Source organism: Psammomys obesus, unplaced genomic scaffold, assembly GCF_907164565.1.
Source record: "Psammomys obesus unplaced genomic scaffold, mPsaObe1.curated_primary_1811, whole genome shotgun sequence".
In the NCBI taxonomy this organism is placed as follows: Eukaryota; Metazoa; Chordata; class Mammalia; order Rodentia; family Muridae; genus Psammomys; species Psammomys obesus.
Window position 1 is genome coordinate 19,320,965 of NW_026596117.1, and position 25,749 is coordinate 19,346,713.

At 44.8% G+C, this 25,749-nt stretch overlaps 1 protein-coding gene across 2 annotated transcripts in view; it reads left to right on the forward strand.

Annotated features, from left to right (window-relative positions):
• Bend4 (BEN domain containing 4) overlaps window positions 1–25,476 on the forward strand; it is a 29,835-nt gene extending 4,359 nt beyond the window's left edge. Inside the window, exons 2-5 of one of the 2 annotated variants that reach the window (XM_055629128.1) lie at window positions 4,647–5,213; window positions 13,872–13,960; window positions 19,853–20,093; window positions 21,718–25,476. In XM_055629128.1, coding sequence (XP_055485103.1) covers window positions 4,647–5,213; window positions 13,872–13,960; window positions 19,853–20,093; window positions 21,718–21,935 — 1,115 coding nt within the window. In that variant the 3' untranslated portion in view covers window positions 21,936–25,476. The remainder of the gene's footprint in view (window positions 1–4,646; window positions 5,214–13,871; window positions 13,961–19,852; window positions 20,094–21,717) is intronic. The other variant, XM_055629129.1, reaches the window with a different exon arrangement.
• Window positions 25,477–25,749: the final 273 nt, after the last annotated feature.

The following is a 25,749-nucleotide window of genomic DNA, read 5'->3' on the forward strand; positions in this document are numbered from 1 at the left end:
GTTATGGACAGACAGGTTTTAAAAGTGTGTTTGTAGACTGTTGACTTTGTACTTCCCTGAGTGTGAGGCTCTCTATGATAAGAGATTAAAACACACACACACACAAGTAAGAAAATGAAAACCCATGTTCATGCTTTGCTCAGTTAAGACTCCAGGGTCAGTAGTCATCCGGTTGTATTCATATGGAACAGAACTTTTCTCGGTTTCTTGGTGGTAAGGGGCTCACCCAGTTCCTGCGTCTCTGACTGCAGTCAGTCGGCCCAGAAGCTGAAGTGTTGCTGACTGTGGTACATAGGAAATGGAAGAGTCCCCTCCCCTTGAGTGCAATGGTAATATTTTTATCACACTCTTTTGTATGGTGATGTTAAAATATACTGCCCAGATATTTCAAGGTTTTGAAAAGAGGGAAAATTCAACCTTAAAGGTTTACAATTGCTGTTTTTCTGTAGATCAGTTTTGAGAGCAAATTCAGAATGATGCCTTTTCAAATCTGCAGGCTAAAACTATTTTTGTGATCATAGCTATTCTCTGGTTTTCTGAGTGCACTTTAATAGATTATCTTCATAATGTAGTATATTGCATAATGATTTTTTCTCAGCATGTTATGAGTTTATCCTTCAATTAAGAAAACAAATCACGCTTGTCCCTAAGTCAAATTTTTTTCCCTTAAAATCTATGCTGAAATGTGATTCATCAATATGATTAAAACTACTCTGTTTTGTAGGACACTGAACAGATATATTTGAGCAGCTCTTTCTAGACAGTTCTATTTTAGCCTATTCTTTTGTATTCGTCCCTTTTGTCAAGGTTATGTTAAAGGTGTATGGGCCGTAAATCAATTGGGACTGTGATAATTAAAATGCAAACAGTAAATACAACTTAAGGTCTTGTGTGGGATTATAGGATTAAAATGAATGAAACTGCTCTTGTGCTAGACTTGAGCATCACCGATCAATACCATCCTCTGATTTACTAAAAGAACAAAAACAGGGAAGTAAAACAACAAGAGTGGAACACCTCTCCACTTGTATGGTTCAACTATTTGCTTCCTTCTTTGGTTTAGGTCAGTAAAGAAAATGATACCCAAGGTTCTGTAGGACTTAGGACAGAGGTACAGAGCGGAACTCTTCATCTTCATTAGTGTGCAGGTTTGAGTTCAGGGTTTTGAGCCGAGCCTGCTGTCTTAACTTTGGGTTTTATTGCTGTGAAGAGATGATCAAAGATGATCAAAGCAACTCCATTTAATTGGGGCTGGCTTACAGTTTCGGGTTCAGTCCATTATCGTGGCAGGAAGCATGGCAGCCTGCAGGTACTGAAGAAGAGCTGAGAGTTCTGTATCTTGATCTGAAGGCAGCCAGAAGGAGACTAGCTTCCACAGGCAACCAGGAGGAGGCTCTGTTTCCACTCAGGCAGGAGCATGAGCATAGGACACCTCAAAGCCCACCCCCAAAGTGACACACTTCTGCCAACAAGGCCACAGCTCCTAATAGTGCCACTCCCTATAGGCCAAGTATTGAAACGTGAGTCAAACCTATTCAAACCACCACATGAGCCATGCTGTTCTCTGCCAACTCTGTTTTATCTTCACTAAGATGGGCCACACACCTGAGCTCTCACACCATGCTGTATGATTTTAGCTAGATACCTCAGATGAGGGGGGCCCCAGCATAGGCCTTCAGAGAGGTTTGTGGAAGGATTCCTAGGTTTTGACCTTGTCACATGAGAGTCTTAGGAAGGGTAGGGTAGAATTGCTCTTCAGATGAGGAGGTGGACTGGAGAGACGGTTCGTGAGTTAAATCCTTGCCTTGCAAGTGTGAGGGCCTCAGTGCAGATCCCTGGAACCTAGGTAAAGCCAAATACTGCAGCACAAGCCTGCAATCCCAGCCATCCTGTAGAGCAACACAGGAGGTGGAAATGGAGCATCTCTGGGTGCAATTGGGCAAGGCTGCTGTATGCAGCAATGACAAAGTTCAAATGAGGTAGAAGATGCTGACACTTACCCTCTGACCTTTACAGGGGATGTGGCACCCACCCCTCTACACACAGCTCCTCCCCTCCCCCAGAGGAGAAAGTAAGGAAATGTACCGAGGAGAAACCACAAGAGCCCACCCCCAGCCCTGGTTGAGTTAATCTGAAAACACTATAAAAACAAAAGGCTCTGTGTTTATAAGAGTTACCAACAACTGTTCAGTTGGGCAGGGGATGGAGGCATTGCATTAGGTGTCTTCCTCAGTTGCTCCATCCTATTCTTTATTTTTTGAGAATTCATACACATATACAACAAAATGTGACCACATCTATCCCCCTCCCAGCTGCTCCCCTTATCCTGAACCACTTGTGCGTCTCCCAGCTTAATATCTTTCTTTGTAATAACCCCCCAAGCCCAGTTAGCACTGTCCATGTGTGCATGGAGTTGTGGCAATTCTCTTGAGCATGGGCAACATACTAGTGGCCAACCCCCCACTCCCGAAAAAAAATTCATTCTCCATTAGCTATCAACTGCCAGTAGTGTTTCAGTTAAGGATGGGGCCTTTTGAGTCAGGCAGTTCTTACATAGAGAACACCCTGTTTTCTTGAGACAGGGTCTCTCTGGAGCTTACCGATTCAGCAAGCTCCAGATAGCTTTCCATCTCTGCTTCCCTGAAGCTGGGATTACAGGCATTTGCTGCCCACTCCCAACCCTCCACTGCTGTCTTTCTATATAGGTGCTGGAAATGGCACTCAGATCCTCATGCCTGTGCAGTGAGCTCAGGAGCTATCCCCCCAGCCTTTACCCTGTTTTTAGATAAGGCCTCACTGATTAGACGTTAGGCTGGGCTGCCTGGCAGCCAGAGAGCCCCAGGATAACCCTCTGTTTCAGGCTCTCAGTGCCAGGATTAGAAACATGTCCCCACATCCATCTCTTTATACAGCCCCTGAAGATGAAGCGTGGGTCCTTGTGTTGAGTGACAACCACTTTACAAATCGATCTGTCTCCCCAGCCCTCAGTGGGTATGTTTGAAGCACTGTAATAATCTGACTCTCCCAGCCCAGTGTAGTCTGTAGACTACTACTCTTCCTGGACAGAAGAGTTTTGGCTCAGAATTCCCCCAAATTGTACAGGCTTGGGAAATTGGCCTCTGAGTATTGGGGTCACTACTGGGATTTCTTTATGTCTTCCGGTCAAGTAGTTGAAACAGGACATTTAATACCTGCTTACTTCATGAAAATGTACTAAGGAAAAAAAAACATGATAGGCATTGAGCATTAGACAGAAGTCTCAGTGTCTGTCTCTGCCCCGCTCTGCCCCCCACCCCCATTTCTCATAAGAAGGGGCCTCACTGTGCTGCCCAGGCTGATCTCCAGCTCATGGGTTTAAATGACTCTCCTGTTTGGCCTCCAGATTAGCTGGGGTGCTACATCTGTACCATAGCTCATGGAAAACACAGACTCCGCTAGAACCGTAGCTTCATTCATCATATATGCTGAGTTTTCTGGAGGGTTTTTACTCCAGCTGTCTTCCCTACCCCAAAGAAGACCTCAAGCATCTTACCATTTCTTTTTTGTACTTATAAGAATCCTTTTTTTCTTTCCCAGACCAAGCAAAACAGAAATATATCTAGCCAGTGTTTTCATAGAAAGCCAGGAGCTATCTACATTTTTGTCAAATAAGTTTCTGGTACCTGAGTTCTCTGGTACCTTGCCTGTTACTATTAGTCTGAGCAAGGGAAGAAGAAATCGGAGACAGCATCCTTCTGCTGAACAGGCCCTGAAATGTGTGTCACACTGTACTACTGAGATCGATTTCTACATGCGAAGAGAGGCAGCCTGATTCAGGCACACCTGAGATGCCATGGGACAACAGTAAATAATGCTTTCGGGATTCCGGAGAGATTTTTACTTTGTCTCTGTAGCAGGTTGATTGGTTCCTCTTTGCTTTTTTACTTTCCACTGCTTGACAGTGTGGTTAAGAGTTCAAGTATGTGGGCTTTGTGGCACACACACTTTTTGCCCTTCTTGGACAGTTGGCAGTCCACTGCAAATGGCCCTAAGAAGAGAAATAACCCATTTTCAGAGAGCTCTGCTGCATGTCTCTAACCACTGGCCTTGATAAGAATTCCAGATTAGGAAGACTGGCAAGCGCAGGTGTTGGTGACAGTTCTGTTTCGCGCTCATCCTCTGGCTGTAGAGCCCTCTGTGTTACCTTAGATTTCTAGTGAGCGCTTCACAAGGACTTACCTCTCTGTACCAGTCTGCATTTGTGAGCTGAGTGGTTGTGGCAGGCAGGGATTGTATCTGCTGATGAATAGCAAGGGCAAGAGGGCGCTCCAGAAATAGCAGTAATGATTGCAGTAAGGCCTCTTATCAATGAGGAATTGAGTCTGCAGCAGCTGGTTCAATTCATTAGAGTTAAGGATATTAATGAAGCCAAAGGTGTGAGTTCAGACCTGTTCAGGCCAGAGAGGGGCGTCTTCATATGGTTCCCAGCCTCTTCTCAGAGGTGGAGGTTGGGGCACCCACTGGTCACAGAACAGCGGGGAGCTGTGTGTCATTTCCGTGGTGGGTTCTCTGGGCCGTTTGTGTTGGAAGGTTAGGCCGGAAATGGAGGACCTTGCTTCTTCCAAGCCTGGCTGTTGGTCACTGATGTCTCTCTCATTTCATTCCAGAGAGCCGAATGATCCTGGATGCCTTTGCCCAGCAGTGCAGCCGTGTTCTTAGTCTCTTAAATTGTGGAGGAAAACTTCTGGACTCCAACCATTCTCAATCCATGATTTCTTGCGTCAAGCAGGAAGGCTCTAGTTATAATGAAAGACAGGACCAGTGTCACATTGCAAAAGGGGTCCAGAGCCAGACCTCTGACAACATAGACATAGAAATGCAATATATGCAAAGAAAACAACAAACTTCTGCCTTTTTGAGAGTGTTCACTGACTCTCTCCAAAATTACCTGCTCTCGGGGAGCTTCCCGACACCGAACACCTCGTCAGTCAGTGAGTATGGCCACCTGGCTGATGTGGACCCTCTGTCAACCTCCCCGGTGCACACATTAGGTGGCTGGACCTCCCCAGCAACATCTGAGTCCCATGGTCACCCATCGTCATCCACACTGCCAGAGGAGGAAGAGGAGGAGGAAGAGGAAGGCTACTGTCCTCGTTGCCAGGAGCTGGAGCAGGAGGTTATCTCACTGCAACAAGAAAATGAAGAGCTCAGAAGGAAATTAGAGAGCATCCCAGGTATGTGTTTACACCGTGTGCAGGCAGTGGCAACTTGAATCTGTGATTGTCTCAGTTCTGTCTGTGTGTACATGTGTGCAGCATTAGTGATGGGAATAGGTAGGGCCAGGATGTTGAAAAGTTGAAAAAGCAGGATGTTTAAGATGTCCTTGGCTTGCCCAGTCCGGGCAGGAATTCCAGGACAAGCGCTAACCTGTCTTGTCTATATTAGCTTCATGTTCTTCGGTTAAGCCCTGAAGCCCACGGTCCTCGTGAAAGATGTGTCTGTTGGTATATAAGTAATTCCTGTATGGGATGCTTTGATATTGACATACATCAACTGTTAGGAGACTGGGAGTCCTTTAATGGTGGCCTGTACTTAAATATGGCCTTTGTGTCCCCTGGTACAAATGCAAACAAAACCATCTTTGCACTAGCAGGATTCGGCACTGTGTGAAGAACATGATCTATTCTGTCCATCACTTTCCCTGGCCTCCCTGGCTAAGTTTCAGCAGGCAATCTCTTCAGCATGCAACCCTCCCCCCAAAGTTAACCTAGAAATTGCAAACTAATAGTCAAAAGTAACCATTAATTAAGCTGCCCCTAAACTATTTGTGCCTCTGGTGTGAGGCATTCTTCTTAAACATTCTCCATTTTCAGAGTATTAGAATTGTAGTTTTGTTATGAACAGACCTCTGAGTTTTTGTTATTAATGCTTTTTCCTCTGCCATTAATAAAAGTATGTATGGGTTGGAAAGATGGCTCAGTGTTTAAGAGCATTGGCTCCTCTTCTGGAGGACCTGGGTTCAATTCCCAGCACCCACATGGCAGCTTACAATTGTTTTTAACTCCAGTTCCAGGGGATCTCGCACCCTCATACAGATAAACATGAAGACAAAATACAGTGCACATTAAATAAAAATGAATGAATCATTTTTAAAATGTTTGAAAAAACCCAAAAGTACTCATTTTACTTATATCTTTGAATTCATCCCTGTGAGGGAGGGATTTGCATTGACACCAAGATTAGTGGGGCCACATCCCCACTAATCTACACGTTTATGGTCAACTATATACCATAGCTATATTCATATATTCAAAATAATAGAATTTTAAGACTGATAAAATACAGCAAATAGAAGCTTATATCTTCTGTTTAATCCTCTCTGTGTGCGTGCGTGTTTGCATGCACCAGCCATATAATTGGTAGCTCATCTAGAAATAAGGAAGTAGTGCAGAAAGCCCCCATCTATTTGTAGGGACACATTGGACAGAAAACGGGAAACATGTTATGATTGCCCAACCAGAGCCAGGTTTGGTAGTCCATATCTGTAGTACCAGAATTGGAAGGTAGAGACAAGAGGATCAGGAGTTCAAGGTTATCCTTGGCTACAGGAATTTGATGCCAGCATGAGCTACATGAAATATGTTTCAGAAAAAGAACACACACATACACTTACATAGAGTTGACAAATTAAAAGTTAATCTGCTTTCCATCTCTCATTAAAGGACTTCTCCAAATGGCTCATAACATGGTGGAATCTGACTCAGTGTTTGTCTCGGCAGGAGAGACAGGAGAAGAAAATCTTGGGTCAGGGGAGTCATGATGTTCTTCCAAGCCAGGCTGTCATGCCTTCAGGAGACATCCTGGGAGAACCTAGAAGCTATGTGGAACCACGCTGTCACTTGACTCCCCAAGTCAGGGAGAAGTGGTCTCAGCTGATGCACTGTGATTTTACGCCTCTGCCAGCCCTGCAGATACGGCCCAGTCACTATAAGTTTACCTCCAGCAATTATCTTATTTCCTTCCTCGTTTTTCTCAGGGGGGAGAAAATAGAATCAAAGAGACAGGCTGCTGCAGAGACCAACACCAGGCAGTCGGCAGCAGCCCGCAGCTTCTGCTGGCCACATCCTGGTTAGACATTCCTGCGTGTAGGAAGAGGCAACACAGATGCCCAGAATATTACTAATTCCTAGTCCTAACTATTGCAGTGTTCTTGAATATCCTAAGTTTAGGGCTCAGCCAGGCCAGGTGTTAATGTCAGGGATAACTCATTGGTGGCCTGCCACTAGTCACTGTCTGGACTCCCTGGAAAGGTGAAAAATGATATAATTTCTTGAACACTCTTGATGATCAGATATTGAATGACATTGGTTGAAAGGAGTCTAACAGTTGTCAGAGTTCCTGTGGATTCCTCAGCCTGGTTGAGGACATTTCCATAAACCTAGAACCAATGGCCATTTCACCCAGAACTGTGATTATGTTAAATAGGATGGAGAGCTAGGCATGGTGGCACACATCAATCCCAGCACTGAGGCAGAAGCAGCGGGATCAGGCATTCTAGGCCGTCTTCAGGTTTGAGGCCGAGAGTAGAAACTTGACCAAAGGGAAAGGGAAGCAGTGGCCCCCTCCCTTCCCCCTAGCCTCCTTTGGATGAACAGCAAATTGGGGAATCATTCAACAATCCATTCTTGACTCTTAATAACTGCATTTTTTAGGAAGACTATGCCCCTAGACGTGCACTTAAAGAAAAGTACAATGAGCTGGTTACATGTGCACTGTCAGGCATTAACTCTGTATTTGTCCCTGCTCTGAATGAGTCCAGGGGACCCCACCATCCTAGAGATGGAACATTCCCACAGGAAGACCTAGAGTTGTCTTGTAGAACCTACCCTATTTGACAGTTTGTGGGAGCTAGACACCAGGACAGATAGGCACAAAGGAGAAGGCAGCATCCAGAAGTCAGCAGAGAGAACAAGGAAGGGTGAGCGTAACTGAGCACTGCAGACAGCCCAGCTGTCAAAACTCAAGTGTCTTCAGGTTCTCCTGAAGGTACTGCTGGGAACATGGAGGCTCCTGCTCTATTTCCCTCCCTGAAGTAAAGCTTTTGTACCTGGAAGGGAAGTGAATTAAAGGGGGTGAGCCCATCAGCCCACAAGGAAAAGTGGCTCACTGCAGTGGTCACAAGGGGAAGAAAAGGTGTTGGATCTAACCCAGAACAGGCTGAGAAGGACCTTCCACCATGTTGTGTTTTGCTGCTGAAGTGTCTGCCAGCCAGAAGCTGGGGGTGCTTTTTCTCTCAGAGGTCCTTTCAGGTGTCAGCAGTTCACCCCAGGGAAGTGACATTGGCAGTTTTCCTTTTGTATCAGATCATCATGCTAGACATCTAGAAGTTTGTCCGATTTTGTTTATAATAGATGAAAATGGGTTAAAAAGAAGAAACAATAAATAGATAAAGCTTTTCAGATCTGGAATATGAAGTGCTGGGAGATAATTAGAAATGGTGCTGGTTGGAGTTTCTCAATGGAGAGAGTGTCAGGCGGGGTATCTTGTGGTGAGCTCACAATCCCAGTACCTAGAGTGCTCACAGAGGACAAATATCAAAATACCATATTAATCTGCCCAAAAGTGTAAACCATACCCATCTTTATGCCCCTCTGAGAAGAAGTAACACCATCAATCACAGTGGTCTGGTGCATTTGTTTTTGTTTTTTAATACAAAGTACATCGGTACTAAAATAGGAAAACATCTGGGGAGTTGGTTGGGTTTTATTTTTTCAAGACAGGGTCTCCTGGTTTTCCGACTGCCTACCAGTTCACTGTGTAGCCGGTGATAGCACTGAGCTCCTGGAGTGCTGGGGAGTGGTTACAGGGTTGTTTGCTCCTCCACCACTTGTATGTCGTGCTGGAGAATAAACCCTTCATGCATGCTAGGCAAGCACAGTACCCGCTGAGCTTAAAAACCTATTCTAAGGCTGCAAAGTGTACCCGTTGAAATACCTTTAAGTTTGTGAGCACCAAATATACAAAACATAATTTTTTTTTTTTAATTACTGTACTTATTGAGAATAGGGTCTTACTGTGTAGCCCTAGCTGGTCTGAAACTTGCCGAGGCTGGCCTTGAACTCACAGAGATCTGCCTGATTCTGCCTGAGGAATACTGGGATTAGAGGAATGTGCCACCATGCCTGGCCTGATATTTTTTTGTTCTCTGAATATTTAGTTTTTTAAAGAAAATACACATAGACTAGATCAGACAGGGGCTGGAGAGAAGGCTCTGCAGTGAAAAGCAACTGCTGCTCTTGCTGAGGACCGAGATTTGGTTCCCAGCACCCACAGGGCAGTTCACAACCAAATGTAACAGCTGTTCCAGGCCCTATTCTGCCTGGTGCCTCCCTGAGCACCAGGAACATGTGTGATACACATACATGAAGGCAAACATAAAGTAAAAATTAAAAAAGAACCTAGACCAGATAGTTCTGTCCTATCTCCCCAGTTCACTCATTCTTAGAAGTGAATAATACTCTGGCAAATACTTTCCTCTAACTATTTCTCTGTTGTGGGGAGAGTCATGTCATTTCCGCAGTAAACACAGAGTGTGGATTGATGTCTTCACAAGGTGCTAATTTTATTTCCTTTGAATGTACTCCAAGAAGGGAGATTCTAGGTTGTATGGTAGCACTATGCTTAATTTTTTTAAGAAACCTTTATAATCTTTGCACGCTGAGAACACAAGTCTTCATTCTCATCACCGTTTGTCATCGTTTGACCTTATGGTATCCATTCCAAGGGTTATGAGGTGGCATGGCAGTAGGTTTGAGTTTTGTTTTCCTCGTGAAGGACTGCTGTTCACGGTGGTGCACTGTGAACACAGCCTGGCTCTTGCCTGTGTTGTGTGGAGGTGGTGGAATCAGGGAGCGTGTCTCTTGCTGGCCGGTAGCTCACATTTAGGTGAGGCTGGCTAGTCCACAAGGCCCAGGGGACCTCCTTTCACCACCACACCCAGCCTCTTACGCAGGTGCTAGAGCTGGAGCCAGGTCTTTATGTTTGTAAGGAAAACATTTTATTGACTGGGCCAGCTTTCTCTGGTAGGAATTTTATAGTTTCTGGTCTTGTATTTAGGACTTCTCTATAGTTTTTATTATTTATAGTCAATGAATTAGTGGTTGATTTTTGTGTATGATATAACTTTTTAATCTTCTTTTTGTCCATGTGAGCAGTTTTGGGGGCTGGAGAGATGGCCCAGAGGTTAAGAACCTCTGGGCTCTTGCCCACTCGCCATCTCTTTGAGTTTACAGACAAGAAAGCTGGGACCTAGTAGATGGGAGAGCAGCGGAAGGTAGAGAGTTACGTAGTGCAGGCCTTCTGACTTGGTGTCCAGTTTGTAACCCTGCACTCTGAAGTCAGTTCTCATTGTTGGGGTAGTTGTATTGTGTCACTGTATGATCCTGAATTAGCCAGTGAATTAGTGAACACTGTGGCATTACTTCTCACAGAAACAAAGCATAGGCCCTCTGAGAGCCTCTTGTACAGTACCTCAGGTGAGAAGTATGTAACCTTGTTTTTTTTGTGTGTGTGTGCTTTGAGTGTTGGCACTTCACATTAGAGTGGAGAGCCATTTTAGTAGTGAAATATCAAACAGAAATATAAGGAACAATCCTAACTAAACTGTGGCGAGGACACTTGTTTTCAGCATAAGAACTGAAAGGCGATCACAGCAGGAACGTTTGTCAGGTGACTCAAATTCCAAACTGCTCTGAGTCTGCAAATGGCTTGCAAAAGTTCCGGTTTGGGGAGTTCCAAGCATACCTCAGCAGGCATGCAAACTTGCAAATGCAGAATCCAAGAGGGAGCTGTGACTCACTAAGCGGCAGATATGGTAGCTAACCCCCTCCCCATCATCTAAGGCTAACAGGTAAACATCAGTACTACCCTTATAAGAAGAAAGAAAATTGTTTCTAGCTGTTGGTAGAGCATGTTTGTAATCCAAGTACAAAGAAGGCTGAGGCAGGAAGAGAGTCCCCCATCCTGGGAGACCCCATCTTAACCAAGAAAGAACAGAAAGAGCCTAGCAATATAGAGACTCTAAGGGTTTCCCACATGATAAGCAGTGTCTACCTGCAGAAAGGGGCCAGATTTGTGTTCCCTTCTTGCAGTTCCAGGCTTCACTTCTCGGGGGTCCTGTTTGGGGAGATAAGATAGCATGACTATCTGTGTAGCTGAAGACTGCCTTAAACTCCTGATCCTCCTGCCTGCTTCTCACGAGAGCTGAGATTACAGGGCATGTGCAGCTGTGTTTGGCTTTCTTTCCAAACATTTTAGGAGACTCAGTGTACCAAGTGTCCAACATCATTGGACAGTTTTGACTTTTGGGTGACCGGACACTTGTCTTCACCCCTATTCTTTCCACCACCACCCCAAAAATATGTGTCCCATCTTGAGAAACTTTTGTGCATTCTTCGGTGGCCAGTTCAGACAAGGTACTCTTCGAGAGATATCCTTCCCAGTGTCCATGTACACACCGGGCATACTTCTGTTAAAGTTGCTTTCCAGCCAGTGTTTACCCTAAGCATGTCATTTATCTCCTGATGTCCTGATAAGGCAAAGGGCCATATATGGTGCTTGAGGGCACAGGTGAAGCCTATCATCTTGATGCCCCAGTTCCTGTTGAAACAAGGCTCCAGCCATGCAACTGTAGGAGACCAATAATTAATGCTGATCATCTGATTTGGGATGTTTCTGTTCAGGAATTTATTTGATGTTGCAGAGACAATCCGATTGGGCTGCTTGAAGATTATTAGACACAACAGATAACTGGGATTGCCCGAAATTTTAAAAAACAACATTCCTATACAACTACTGAGTGCTATTTGAGGAGTTTGAAGTCTTTTGACTAGCGAGGCAGATAAAATAAAGTGCTTGAGGAAAGATGAACTGATCAAGATTTTAGCTGGGTGTGGCAGCCTGAGCCTGTAATCGGTCATTCCGGAAGAAGAGGTAAGGGGATGGCATGCTCCAGACCCCTACATGGCCAATAAATAATATCTGTACACTGAAAATTATTAGCTGGAGAGCCACCTGGCCTTAACATGGGGAAACTGTAGCAGTGTCTTTGGAAGAGGCTCACAGTACAGCCCTGGGGTGGCAGTCAGATTATGAGGCCTCTGAGAAGTTCACTAGACGGCTACTCTTAAACCCTGGGAACTCCCAGGAGGCATTGCTTCTGCTTCTCTCAGCAGCTGGCCTGGTTAGGGCTTGCTCCACATATGGCCTAAATGTCTGTGGAATGGAAGACAGGGAGAGTGAGCTTCTAGCCCGCCATGGCTGTGTAACCAACATGGCATGTCATAGAGGCTGTTAAGTTGTGCCCTTTATAGAAAGATTTAAAACACACATAAGTATATCTCTTACCCAGAATGCTTGGAACCAGAACTGTTTTATCATTCCCCCCCTTCAGATGGAAGAATATTTACATATGCATAATGAGATATCTTGGGGGTGAGGCCTAAGTCTAAACATGCCATATATTCGTGTTTCATATATACATTATGTATATACTATAATTCAATTAGGTTTACTTTTACAAAAACCTTTAATGTGCCTATGTTTCAATTGCAACCGTCACATGAGGTCAGATTTTCTACTTGTGACTTGATGTTGACTCTTGATAATTTCAGATTTGAGGACAGCTTGGATTTGAGATAAAAGATACTCACTGTGTATGACTTTTCATGAGAACAACAGTAAAACTGATAATACCATAATCCTACAGCTGAGATAAATCATTGTTAATAACACTGACCTCTTTCCCGTTTCTTTTCTTTCTTCCTTTTCTTTTCTTTTTCCCCCAAGACAGGGTCTTTCTGAGTAGCCTTGGCTGTCCTGGACTCTGTTTGTAGACCAGGCTGGCCTCGAACTCACAGAGCTCCACCTGCCTTCCTGAGTGCTGGATTACAGGCGTGCACCACTGCACCCAGTTCCCATCCCTTTTAACATCATTGAAGGTATACTGAATTTCCTGGTTTATAAGATGCCTTGTAATCATTTTTGTGCTTAAATTTAAAATTTCGTAATCTCAAAGCAAAATATGGGTCGAGGGAGGTTCATGCAAATCCTAATATGTCAGTGAGAATTTCTACATTTCACTGCAATCCCCATGCTAAATCCAGGATACATACACATATCTGGCCTGGACCTCACCATACTTGAGCCTCAGTCTCCCCAGAGCTGGTGTGGGACACCATGACCTTCTGCTCTTCCACCAATTAATACTCCAACCAGAGGCATAGTCCCAGCACGGCATCAACAAAGTGGGTTAAATTTTTAGTTGGTTGGTGAAATTAGGGGCACCTGACATTTTCCCCCAAATACCTTTTTGTTTTTTCAAGCTAGGTTTGGCCATCTTATAACTAGATCTGTGGACCAGATTACCCTCAAACTCAGAGAATTCGCCTGCTTTTGCCTCCCAGGTACTGGGATAAAAGGCGTCCACTACCATCACCCGGCGAATTTTTTTATTTTTTAAAAATTTTTTCATGCACTTATTTAATCTTTTTCCCTTCCCCCAACAGCTCCCACCTCAGTTTTGTGCTGTCAGTCTCTTTCTCGCTCAGGAAAAAATAAAAACAAAAATCAGAACAAACAAGTAAAACAGTAAGACAAAAGACAATAAGACAAAAACAAAATGAGACAGAAAGTTTATTTAAAAACAAAACAAAAACTGGAGTTTGTTTCCTGTTGGCAGCTGTTCCTGGACATGGGGCCTGCTCTGGTTTGTGGTTGGTGTACCCAGTCACGCCATTGGAGAAACTGATTTTCCCTCAAGTGGCAAATCACTTGCTGGTTTTCGCCCTCATGTTGAAAGCTAGCTAACGTGCCAATTCTGTTCCTGCCCACAGTGCCCTGCCAGACCGTCCTAGATTATCTAAAGACAGTGCTGCTGCACCACAACCAGCTCCTGCCACAGCCCACCGACCAGCCCACCGAGGTAGGGGTGTGCCTGTGGGGAGAGGGGCTCAGGCTTACGGGTGGAATTCCCCTTGGGCGCAGCCTACTAGCAGCTTCCAGTCTCTGTGGAACAGATTGGCTGGCCAAGTACTCTGCTAACTGTGGGAACTCGATGGTTACTGTGGGCACCAGTTCTGGGGAGAATTTAATTTCCAAAGCTTCATCTGCGCTGCGAAAGGAAGGGGAAGCTGCAACTTAATTTGCCTAGACAAATCTTTCCTTTGGTGCAGGGAAGGCGGAAATGAAGATAACATCCAGCATACCCTCTGGTAGAGAGCACTGTGCCTCGCTCTGGGGTGTCTAGCACCAACACTCTCTGGGGTTTCAGCAGTCTAGCCCAGACGCTGCACAGCTGTTCTCTTTCTCTGAGCCATATAGAAGCAACCAGTTTCCCATCATACAAGACAGTTGTCTCTTGATGCTAAGGGTGTTTTTAGCATACATTTTTACAAAATTCCAAAGCTCAGTCTTGAGTATGTTACTGCCTTTGTGTTTACAGATTTCAGAACGTGGCTTAGAGTCTCCCTTCCTCAATTACCTCAATTATTGTGCTTCCTTCCTTATTCCATCCCAGCCTGCTCCCAAAGCACCCTCTGCCAGCACGCCCTGTCACACTACCGCACATCTCCTAAACTGCTTAGCTCCAGTAACACCCGAGGGCCTTTGGAGGAAGCTGTCAGTTTCTGCTTTCCAAGAGATGATTCACTTTTAAATGATTAAACGTGTCTAATAAGACTGGGCTGTTTGTACAGTCTTCACTCTCTGTTTTCATTACCTTTCCAGCCTATAATCTCACTACTCTCATCACTCCCAAGTGATCTGCAGGAGCCCCACCCCTACCCCATGCCTTTCCTGGGATCTGGTCCAGGGGCTCTTTTCCAGCCTGATCCCTCAAGCTCCCACTGTAGTCTTTGTGTCAGTGTTATCTTCTGGCTCTCTGTCCTTAATGCTCATACTTTTTCCCTCTGCTGTCTCAGGCAGTTTATGCTACTCCTCCTCTTTCCATTCCTCCCTCTCCCTCCTCATCTTTCTCTTCCTCCTTTCCCTCCTCCCCTCTTCCTTTTCTTCCTACTCCTCCTCCTTCCCTCTCCCTCTCTGCCACAGGTCCCTACAACTCAGTTCCACATCACCGTTTGTTGTTTGGAATGTCAGTGCGATGCCTACACCTTCCTCATTCTGCACGTAAGACACCCACCCTGTCCTTTCCTTCCACTGTCTCAATACATCATTGTCATCATCATCATCATACCTTTTTCCCTGGTTGGGTGCTTACTTGCAAGGAAAGATTATGGCTCTTATTTTACCAAGGTTGTATCCTTCTCCAAAGAGTCACAACTCCAAGTGAGGTGGGATGGGGTGTCTTCTGGCTCCCTATTTCTATTCTGAACTTAACTGGAAAACACCCAATTTCCCTTCTGCAAAGGCTTCACCAAACCCAGGCAGACACTCCTGCCCTCCCCCTGGGTTTCTTAGTCCCATCATTCCATGTTAATTTTCTCCTTTCTGGTCACTTTTTACCATCACACGTTGCACAATACAAAGTTGTCTTTCTAAATTAAAGATCAAGCCTAAATTAAAATCCATAATTGAAGGCCACATTTGTGAACTTGACATTTTGTAGTTTATGTGCAAGTGAAACGCACACTTCCTCCAGGATGTGACTCCAATTGCCCCTGTCTGCCTCTACTAATACAGCACCTCGTAAGTCAAAAGAGAACTGGCCAACTCATTAATCTATACCCGTGACTTCCGTTGGGCAACAAGTCTTTGAAGACAGTAAGACCTGTTTTCAGTGTGACTCAGCAATAGGTTAGAGCCGTTGATGGCTAACCAAAGTGCATGATGAGTCCCCCCAAAAATAGAAAGAGGGACTGGGAAGATGGCTCAGCTGATACAGTCAGGTGCTTACCCTGGGAGCCAAGAGGACTTGCCTGGACGACAGAACACCCACGTGGGAAGCCAGGAGTGGTTGGTGGTGCCATGCAGCTGTAGTCCCAGCACTGGGGAGGAGGAACAGGCTTGCTAACCAGTCAGTCTGTCCAGTTTGAGAGCTACAGGTTCAGTGAAAGACTGTCTCAGAACTTACGGTGGAGCCAGGCATGGTGACACATGCCTGTAATTGTAGAGGCAGATGCTTCTGTGAGTCTGAGGCCAGCCTGGTCTACAAAGTGAGTTCAGGACAGACAAGGCTACACAGAGAAGCCCCGTCTCAGGGAGAGGGATGGAGGACAGACAAGGTGGAAAGACCAGGTATGGTGGTGGCACACATGCCTTTAATCCCAGCACTCAGGAGGCAGAGGCAGGATAATCTCTTTGAGTTAGAGGATAGCCTGGTCTACATAGTGAGTTCCAGGACAACAAGGGCTACAAAGTGAGACCCTGTCTCCAAAATATATATATATTAAAGTGGAGAGTCATTTAAAGAATACCCCAACATGGACCCCTGCCCTCCACATGTATAGGCGTAATAGTACACTCACCCCCCCCTCCCCAACACGCACACATAAATAGATGAGGACAGGAGACTGCCTGTTTTTCCTTGGATGGGGCTGTTTAAACTTAATTGCCTGTCATCATTATTATTCCTTACTATTTTTATTGTCATTTCAGGCACCTGAAATTTTTCTCATTTTTACTATTTATCACATTTTATTTCTTTTAACTATGCTAAAACAGGATTATAACTCTCATTCATCAGTCCACAGGGCATTTTGAGTTATGTTTGGGGCTATAACTTACTGGTTCTCTTTCTTCTGTTACTTGATGAAAATTACCTCCTCCAAATGGTAATTCTGCATTTTATGAGGCCCATGTTTTATGTTGAGCTGCTGTAGTTTGGAATTGCACAGGACTTTCCTTTGATTTTCTCAAAGATTTGAAAAAAGTACCTGTCTTGGATCGCCAGTTCCCTGGTCACTAAGACCGTCATCCATTTCAAGATAAGGGGCCCAACTCAGTATTTAGAGATGAGTGAAAAACACAGCCTTCACCCCATCCCTCCCCAGTTGTGACTCTTTGAAAAAGGGTACAACCTCAGTAAAGTAGAGCCATGACCTTTCCTTGTAAGTAAGTACCCCAACCCCAGGGAAAAGTATTATCATCATCTAGTATTGAGAAAATAAGCAGTTCAGGAAATGACTGCAGTTTTCTTCTAAGGCTGATAATGGGTGTATTCATAGGGCTGTAAGAGGAGGGATTTTTTTTTTAACCTTCATTTTTATGTCTCATGTGTGTCTGTTTTGCCTGCATATATGTCCGTGCACTGTGTGCATGCAGTGCCCACAGAGGCCAGAAGAAGAGTGTCGGATTTCCTGGGACTGGAGTGACAAATGGTTCAGCATGTAGGTTCAGAGAATTGAACCCAGATCCTCTGGAAGAGCAGACAGTGGTCTTAATCACTGAGCCAACTCTCTAGCCCCTGGTTTTAAATTCTTAACCACAAAACACTGCTGCTGAGCATCTCCTTTGTGTCTTGTACTGCATCAGTCACTCAACCAGTGCATTGTACTGCTGTGTGCTGGGCCCTGTCCTCAGTGCTGGGAGCATATTATTGCATGGAGCATACAAATCCTGCCCCCCTCCCCGACCCACCCAAGAGCACTTTGGTGGGAGATGGACAAACACCTTGACTGAAACTGTAACCTGTAATTACTGCTTTGTTTTGTCAACTCTTTGAGGCAGGATCTCACTCTACCCAGAACTGTCCTGGATCTCACAGTATAGCTGAAACTAGCTTTGAACTCAGAGCAGATCCCCTGCTTCAGACTCTGGAGTGCTGGGGTTTTAGATCATGTTTGGTGAATATGGTATCTTGGCCCTGTTTTGACAGGAAAGAGCTGAAGTGGAGATAGGCCCCTCCCCAGGCTGAACCCATGGCCCAACTTTATAATTGCAGTTTTCATTTTGTTTTGTTTTTGTTCATGGGTGTTTTGTTTGCTTGTATGTATGTATGTATGTATGTGGACCACGTGTTTACCTGGTCCCATCAGGCCCTGGGTCTAGAATTACAATGGTTGTGATCTGTCATGTGAATTTAACCCAGGCCTTCTGGAAGAGCAATCAGTGCCCTTAGCATTTGAACCATCTCTCCAGCCCCAGTCCTCCCTGTTCCTTTGCCCCAGGCTTTATAATTGTACTTACCTGGGGCAAATGCCTCAGACTACCCATTAATTGTTCAATAAATAGTAACAGCTGTTATTAAAGGGCTTCTGGAAAAAAAATGCTTTAGAAGGAGTAGTTCTGAGTCGGTTTGGAGGCCACCTACCGCAGGCTCCACGCACTGCCTGGGTTGAGAGGTTGTTCTCCGGCAATCCGCTAACCCCTTCTTTGTCCATGAAAAGCAGTGGATTATTTTCCCTTCTGCATCAGCCATGCAACGCACCGCCACGTCACTTAGGAATCACGTGTTTACAGCCTGGCTAACCGTATTCCTGGCCTGGCTCCCCCATTCCTTCCTCCGTGCTCTGACCGAGGCTGTATTCATGCTGGCCTCTCAGCACCTCCTCTCAAGGGCAGTGGGACTGAAGGAACTTGTGGACCCTGGGCTCCTGTTGATGTCTGATCATGTGTGCACAAGGGTTTCTACCACCTGTTGCCTCCCCACGGCCAGTGCGCTGCGGCTCCCTACGTGTTAACCTAACCCAAGTGCACGTAGCTTTCTCAAGTTAATAAGATGTGGAACCCAGCTCATTTTAAAGCTAGCCTGTCTAAATTCAGTGCACACGCCATAACCTCTACTGCCTTCCTTAAAGGAAACCAAGTCACACTGTCACCTTCAGGAAGGTGTGCGTGCTGGAGTGATGAGTTTCTGTGTGTGCTCCTCAGTGACTGTTTGCCAGTCACATCCAGTCCCTCTCCTGCTGGCTTTCAGACCAATACTTCCCCTTGGTTAAATAAGCAAAGGCTTTTTGAAATAAAACCTGTCAGACCCAAACAGTGCCAGATTTATGACCTATAGTAAAATCTCAGAGTTGTAAAACTGAATAGAGTTTCCCTTTTTTTTTTTTTTTTTTTTTTTTTTATTTTGTACACCTTAATTACTGGGGAAGAAGTACATTAAAACTGAGATCATGGGTTAATTAATTTGTCCTGGACTGTAGAATTTTATGGACAGCCAGAACTAAAGTAATGGTTGCGTGGGTGCAGTTGACTAAACATGGCTTATAAATGTTACAGAAGTCCCGTAATTAGTCCCACTGCAGCTATTTAGCTTGGGAATTTTACAGCAGATATAAATTATGAAGGTGAAAAGTAAGAAAATCTTTGAGTTGACACATTCGCGTTTGCAGAAGCTACAATTTGAGAAAAGCTGTTTTGCATTTTTTTTTTTTTTTTTTTTTTTTTAGTTTTCTCCCTTTAAACCCACTCTTTTTATGTCTTCACTGTAACACAATGACAGTCATGTGTTAGGTGCCTTAAACACAAGTAGTGCCTATTAAAATAGACTGCCGGCGCCATTTCTCTAAGAACTTAACTGCCAGCCGGAGGATGAAGGGACCTGTTTGATCACACTCTTCAAAGTCATTTTTGCATATTTAATAGATTGAAAGGGAAAGTTACAGGTTATATTTAAATAGTGTTCCCTGTCATTGGATCTTGACACATTTTAACCTACCTGTTAAAATCCGAGTTATAAATAGCTCCTCTTTCAAAGGTGTTCATTATACCTCATTGGCTCTTGTTATGGAAAATGCAAATGTAATTTGAAAAGTGCCCGTTCTGAGTGTGAGCAATTACTTGTGCTCTTCAATGCCCAGTTCATTGTCAGCATAGCCACTTGGTTAAAAAAGCATGTTTGCCTTTGAAATGGAGATCGCTTTGGCTTCTGGCTGGCTGACTCAGTAGGTAATGAGAAAATATTTTCCTTTTCCAGGGAAGCAAGCAGCTGTTGAACAACTATCCTGTCTACATAACAAGCAAACAGTGGGATGAGGCTGTAAATTCTTCCAAGAAAGATGGGAGACGGCTCCTTCGATACCTCATCAGATTTGTTTTCACAACCGATGAGCTTAAGTACTCATGCGGCCTTGGGAAAAGGAAAAGGTCAGTGCAGTCAGGAGAGACAGGTCCTGAAAGACGCCCTCTGGATCCAGTTAAAGTCACGTGCCTCCGAGGTACCGCATCCTTCCCCTCAGTGTCCACCATCCGTGATCCCATTTCACTGCATTGGCTGTGGCTCCCCACACAAGTGTTCAGCCGTTACTGTATTTTGATTTTTTTTTTCTTTTTAATCTTTGCACCAAGACCTTCCAAGCTTCATGTGGCCATCTACTTACTTGGTGTTGAGAAGCTCTGTAAACAGTTTTTAGCTTTAGCCTCGTTCTCACGTAATGGTACAAAGGCATCGCATAGCACCTCATGTTTCACGCTTTCAGTTCAGATTGTCTTTGCTGCCAGAGAAGGCCACGTTCAGCAAAACTGGAGCATAGGGAGAAACACACAGGGGGAGAAGATGTGCTTTTGTAATTGGTAAAAAGGTATCTTGCTTCCACGGCCCTCCATCTGGCTTGCTTCTTTTAGGAATACTTACAAAGCATACCAGAAGTAGACTTTACCCAGAAAACCTTTTTAGGTTAAAGTAAATAAATGAAATAAAAAGCTGCTGTGTTCAAAGCTTCTATCTGAGCATCTTATCTGCTTAGATAACACAGTTGCATCGGTATTTTGGTAATTGCTTTGATCTCCAGTTGTAGGGTAGGCAGGATTGGGGATCTGGCAGACGATGGGCAGGTTCCAACAAACGTGAACAAGTAGAGGTGTTATGGGGCCACCAGAGCACTGTCCTGGGATGTAAAGCAGAAAGCACAGAGGAAGGCCCTTTACTGTTCAGTACCCATTTTATTGGCTTGGGAAACATGTTGATTTAGTCCAGGTGGGAATCCAAATTTTTCCTAGTGAGAAAGCACAGCTTTGACAATTGGAGGGCTTGTCTGTGTACTCCCCCCAGGATGTGGCCTTCCCTCCAGACATTTGAACTCTAACCCCTGCTGCCCCAAGTGCACATGTCCTGTTGGCTATCAGTGAGGCTTCTTTGGCTCACCCCACAGATACATGTTCAGCTGGGATTGAAGGCTTGATGCGTGCACCGCTGTCAACCATCCTAGATGATTCTGATGCAAGTGACCCATGCCTAGGGAAGCCTCTGCTACAAGAATGCCAGCATTAACTAGTGTCAGTGCTGTAAAGCAATCTTGTGGACCCTGTCCAAAATTCCACTTAACTTAGGGTGACCAGGATGATGGAAATTTCTAGAACATACCTTATTTAGCTAATTGATCGTAATGCCCCTTAATCTCCAACATCATCAAAGGTGGTGGAGTTGCTCATCAAGAGGAAGAGCCTTGGGCTTGTTGTTTATGAAGTAATAAAAACTAAACCAGCTCTGTGCCTGCTAGAGAAAAGGTTTTCAGTAGGTAGAACATCTGCTGCACACAACTGGGAGTGAGTTCAGATGACCCATATGAAAAGCCGGGCAAAGAGCAATAGAGGAAGACACTTAGCTTTGTTTTTCAGCAGCAAATATTACCTTGAGATTTTAGGTGGCTTTTGCTCTTGCACATGAGAACACTGGTGTGGGCTAGGTTGGCGGTAGTGAGTGACACTGTCATGGCATTGCACTGGACCTCCATGTCACTCTTCTGATAGTGCTTCTGCTATAGATTACGCTGCCTCCTGTCATCACCTGTCAAAATACCGGCTGATTTCTCTCTTTTTTTGCTGTTGTTTGTATTCCCACAGAATTCATTAGGATGCACTGTACCTCGAACCCTGATTGGTGGATGCCCTCGGAGGAGCAGATCAATAAGGTGTTCAGTGATGCTGTGGGTCACGCCCGTCAGGGCCGGGCAGTGGGGACCTTCCTGCACAACGGTGGCTCGTTCTACGAAGGCATGGATCACCAGGCTTCCCAAGACGAGGTCTTCAACAAGAGTTCACAGGATGGAGCTGGGGACTAGTAGACAGGCTGTTCACACCCTGGCAGTGGTGTTTTTGTTTTCTGTTTTGTTTAAGAGCTCCAATTGTGAATGTCCATTTCCTTGTCACCTTAGAGTCCGAAGCATGTTATTGTGTCAATACTTTACACATTCTCGAATTTAAAACTCTTGACCCACTGCCACAGTCCCCAAATAGAAATCCACTTTAGGGTTTTTTGGGGGAAGTCTTTGGCACCTGCAGTAGACTTTGGGTGTATGGTATCACAGGGGAAAAGGTACAGTTGGCATGAGGTCATTACTAGCTAGACACTGAGGGTGTTTCCTGTCCCAGATCTTCAGGTAAGCCTGGCCTCCTGAGCAGAGCTGGTCTCCAGGGAAGGTTCAGTTAGTGTCCCTGCACGTAGGAGAAGGGAAGACACACAGCTGTTTCCAGGGACAAAGCAACAAGCATTTTCTTATTCAATTCAAGTAAGTTGTCTTTCGATTTTCCAAAGGCTTGCATTCAGAGTTCTCAGCAGTGACACAGTATAGATGACACTGTGAGCTTCTGTATATTATAAGCTTATTGATGCAAAGCCAGGAACAGAGGCCATGTGTATAGAGTGGCTAAGTGGAAGCCAGCTACTTCTCTGTTATCTTACAGTCAGAATTCACTGTGTCAATCAGAAAGGCAGACTCATCTTTGTGGTTTACAAGCAGGAGATTCTCGCTATATCTTTAGGAAACGTCCAAAGATTCAAAGCCATTTTCAAATTCCTCACTTCATAAATTCTTAGATGTGTAGCTTCCATAGCCTTAACTCATACTCTGCCAACACATTGGTGGTGGCTTCAGTGAGGATTCCCCCTAGCTAGCTGTTTTGTAAGATCAAGCATGGTTGATGACTGACAGCATCTGTTGTTGATCAGGGGCCTAGCATTGTAGACACACAGCCTCTAGGCCATTCTGACAACTATGCAATGAATGGCTTGTTGGTGATTTCCCTGAAACTTGACCTTTCTGGGCTGAGTGGAGGTCTAGAAAGTATAACATTTCTGTCTCCCATTGTCATGGGGAAAAACACCTCATCCAGCTGTGCCTCCTTTCCCCACAGCCACTCTCAGTCTAAGCTCTGAGTTACTGTCCTGTTTCCCTGGTTAATTTGTGGAATCCATATGTGAGGTTAGTGGTGTCCTGGGAACCATTAATTTCCTATCAAAGGCTACAGAGCTGCGATAGTCATTGCTGATGAGGGTTCAACTTTGGACATGAGGAGAGAGTGGCATTGTTAAACAGTCAAGATGACTGTTCTTGTGGAACCAAGAGCTGAGTAGGCACTGTTTATTTAGGGTTATGAGTGTCATCTTCGAACATAGTGAAGAGCTTTGAACATGGGATAGAAATTCAGACTGAATATCCACATAGAAAAGAACTTTTGCAGAGGGCAGTTTTGTTAGAATATATCATACATCCTTCAGTATTTACCATCAGACTTTGAACAAATCAGATGACCAGTTTAGAAGGAAAGGAAATGAGTACATGAGGTGTCCTTTACATGGCCGACGCCAGTGTCTTTGGCTATCCAAGAGAAAGGGGCATTTTAACATGATCAAAGGTCTGGAAGTCTATCCTAGGAATTCTCTAAATTCCTTGGGTAGAGCAGGCCATCTTTTCATCTGCATTTCCATCATCTGTGGGTATGTTGTCACTGCTGATGTTTAGCAGCTGCTTTTAAGGAATGTGGACTTGCAGGCTGTACCACTTTGCTGTAGGTTTGGGGGTTCAGCACGTACCTTCTGTGCACCATCTTGGATCTTCTGTGGTACAGGTTTTTGCGATGGATAACATGCATTTAGAGCACTAACTCTCCAGTCCTTTGGCTTCCCACAGCTATGGGGTGGGGGCGGGAACCTCCAGGCTGCTATTTCTACCATTTGAAAGAGAGCCTGTGCCAGGCTCACCACTGCTTCTGCTCCTAAGCCACCTGCTCCTTGCCTCTCCAGATGAGGGTCCGCTCTGTCAGCAGTTTCCCATGACTGACCATTTCTGAAACAGTGGAAGTGATACTGGCCGTTGAGCACATGAGGAAACTAAGGCCCAGGGTGCTGCCTTCCTCAGTATCCACAGCCAGTAGTCCTCAGCCCTGCCCAGTGTCCATTTTTCCTGCCTCTATTTATGCGATTGCCATTTTCCTTAGCTTGGTTGTCTGCCTAGTAGCAGCAGTCAACAATTTGTCTAAGTCCTCTGCTGGCTCTTTCCCTTAGCGGGTATCTACTTAAAGCTGGAGTGCTACTTAAGTCATGGAGGTTTGCTGTGTGGTCAGCTGAGTGTTAAATCAGCCTACAAATGGTGCCACCTCTGGCAGGGACTCAATTCACCATTAAGATGGCTGCCCTGATTTTTCCACAAGACTTTGATTTCATGTTTGGAAGTCTGAGGATGTTGGCTATCAACGTAGCCACAGTGTTGGTTTGATTTTTTTTTTCATAGCATTCTGGCAGTCAGACACATGGCTCTCACAGTGTAAAACTTAGTCCTCTGTCAACTTTTAGAATTACCCTGAGTCATTTTGTGTCGGTTCAAAGTAGACTTGAGTTAAAACAACTCAGAGTGCAGCTGTGCCGTCCCATTGGTGAGAACACTAAATGTGGCATCTTGTCAGTGATTAGGTGGGTCCAGTGTCCCAGCTATCAGAGGCTCCATAATCAACAGTGACATTGCCATGGCATGGCCTTTATTTTCCAAATTCAAATGGCTGTTTCTCACAGTGATCTGACTCCCCAAGCACAAATCTTGCCAAGAGGAAGATGACCTTGGAATAACCTGTAAGGGCACTGGGACCAGAAACCTGTGGAGAGGAGCAGAGTTCTACATTTGATTCGGTCACATTTCTCACCAGCCCATCTGTGGGTATTCAGCCTCTCGTGGTATCAAGAACCCTGAAGCGTGTCAGTTTGTAGCTGTTTCTACCAGGCTTTAACCCTGTTCCTCATCCATCACAGCATTTAGGGACCTGTCACCATGTGTTTCATAAGGCTTCCCGAGGTAGGGAGCAGAGAACAGAGGTGTGCAAGAGTGCTGTCATCTCTTGTTCAAGTATTGAGGGATCCGTGTCACAACTCACGGCTGTAGTTAGTCGGTGGTTCGTGTCGATAGTCCCTTACCCTTCATCAGGATGGTAAGGAGACACATCATTACAGTCTTACTTGATACAGGTACTCTATGTGGCATCAGGTCACAGCCACTGGTGGCAATAGAATTGTTGGTTGTTTTTTCCATTCAGTCCTATAATGATTCTTGAAGTAGCAGGTGTTTACACAAAAATCTAAACAATAACTTGATTTTGGGAATCTGCAGGTGTGTGATTGCTACATATTTGTGCCTCGTTCTACAATTCTTGAGAAAGTGGATGGAGCACCATGGGAAGATGTGAACTCTGTCCAGAACTCAAACACACATCGTCCTTGTTTGAGATCTGTGTTTTTCGGTACAAGGGATCAGACATTCAATATGTGCTCTAGACTAATCCTAACGCCCACTGACTACCTCCTTAGTTTACATATAGACCAGTTATCTCTTTTGGTTTAAAGGTAACTTTATTATTATTATTATTATTATTATTTTGGTGAGTTTTAGAAAAGATTTTAAGTGTATGATTTCCTCAGTCAATGCTGAATCATCTCACAGTGCAGGTCTGTGTTAATTTGTGACAGCTTTCACATATGGATTTGTAGAAACGTAATAGAAAACGGTTTTGCACATACGGTGTGAGTCTTGCTGGTGTGTGCTTAATGTGGCGGCGACACTTGCCAAAGCTGCTTGGCAAACATGTCAAAAGGGATGCTTGAGTCACAAC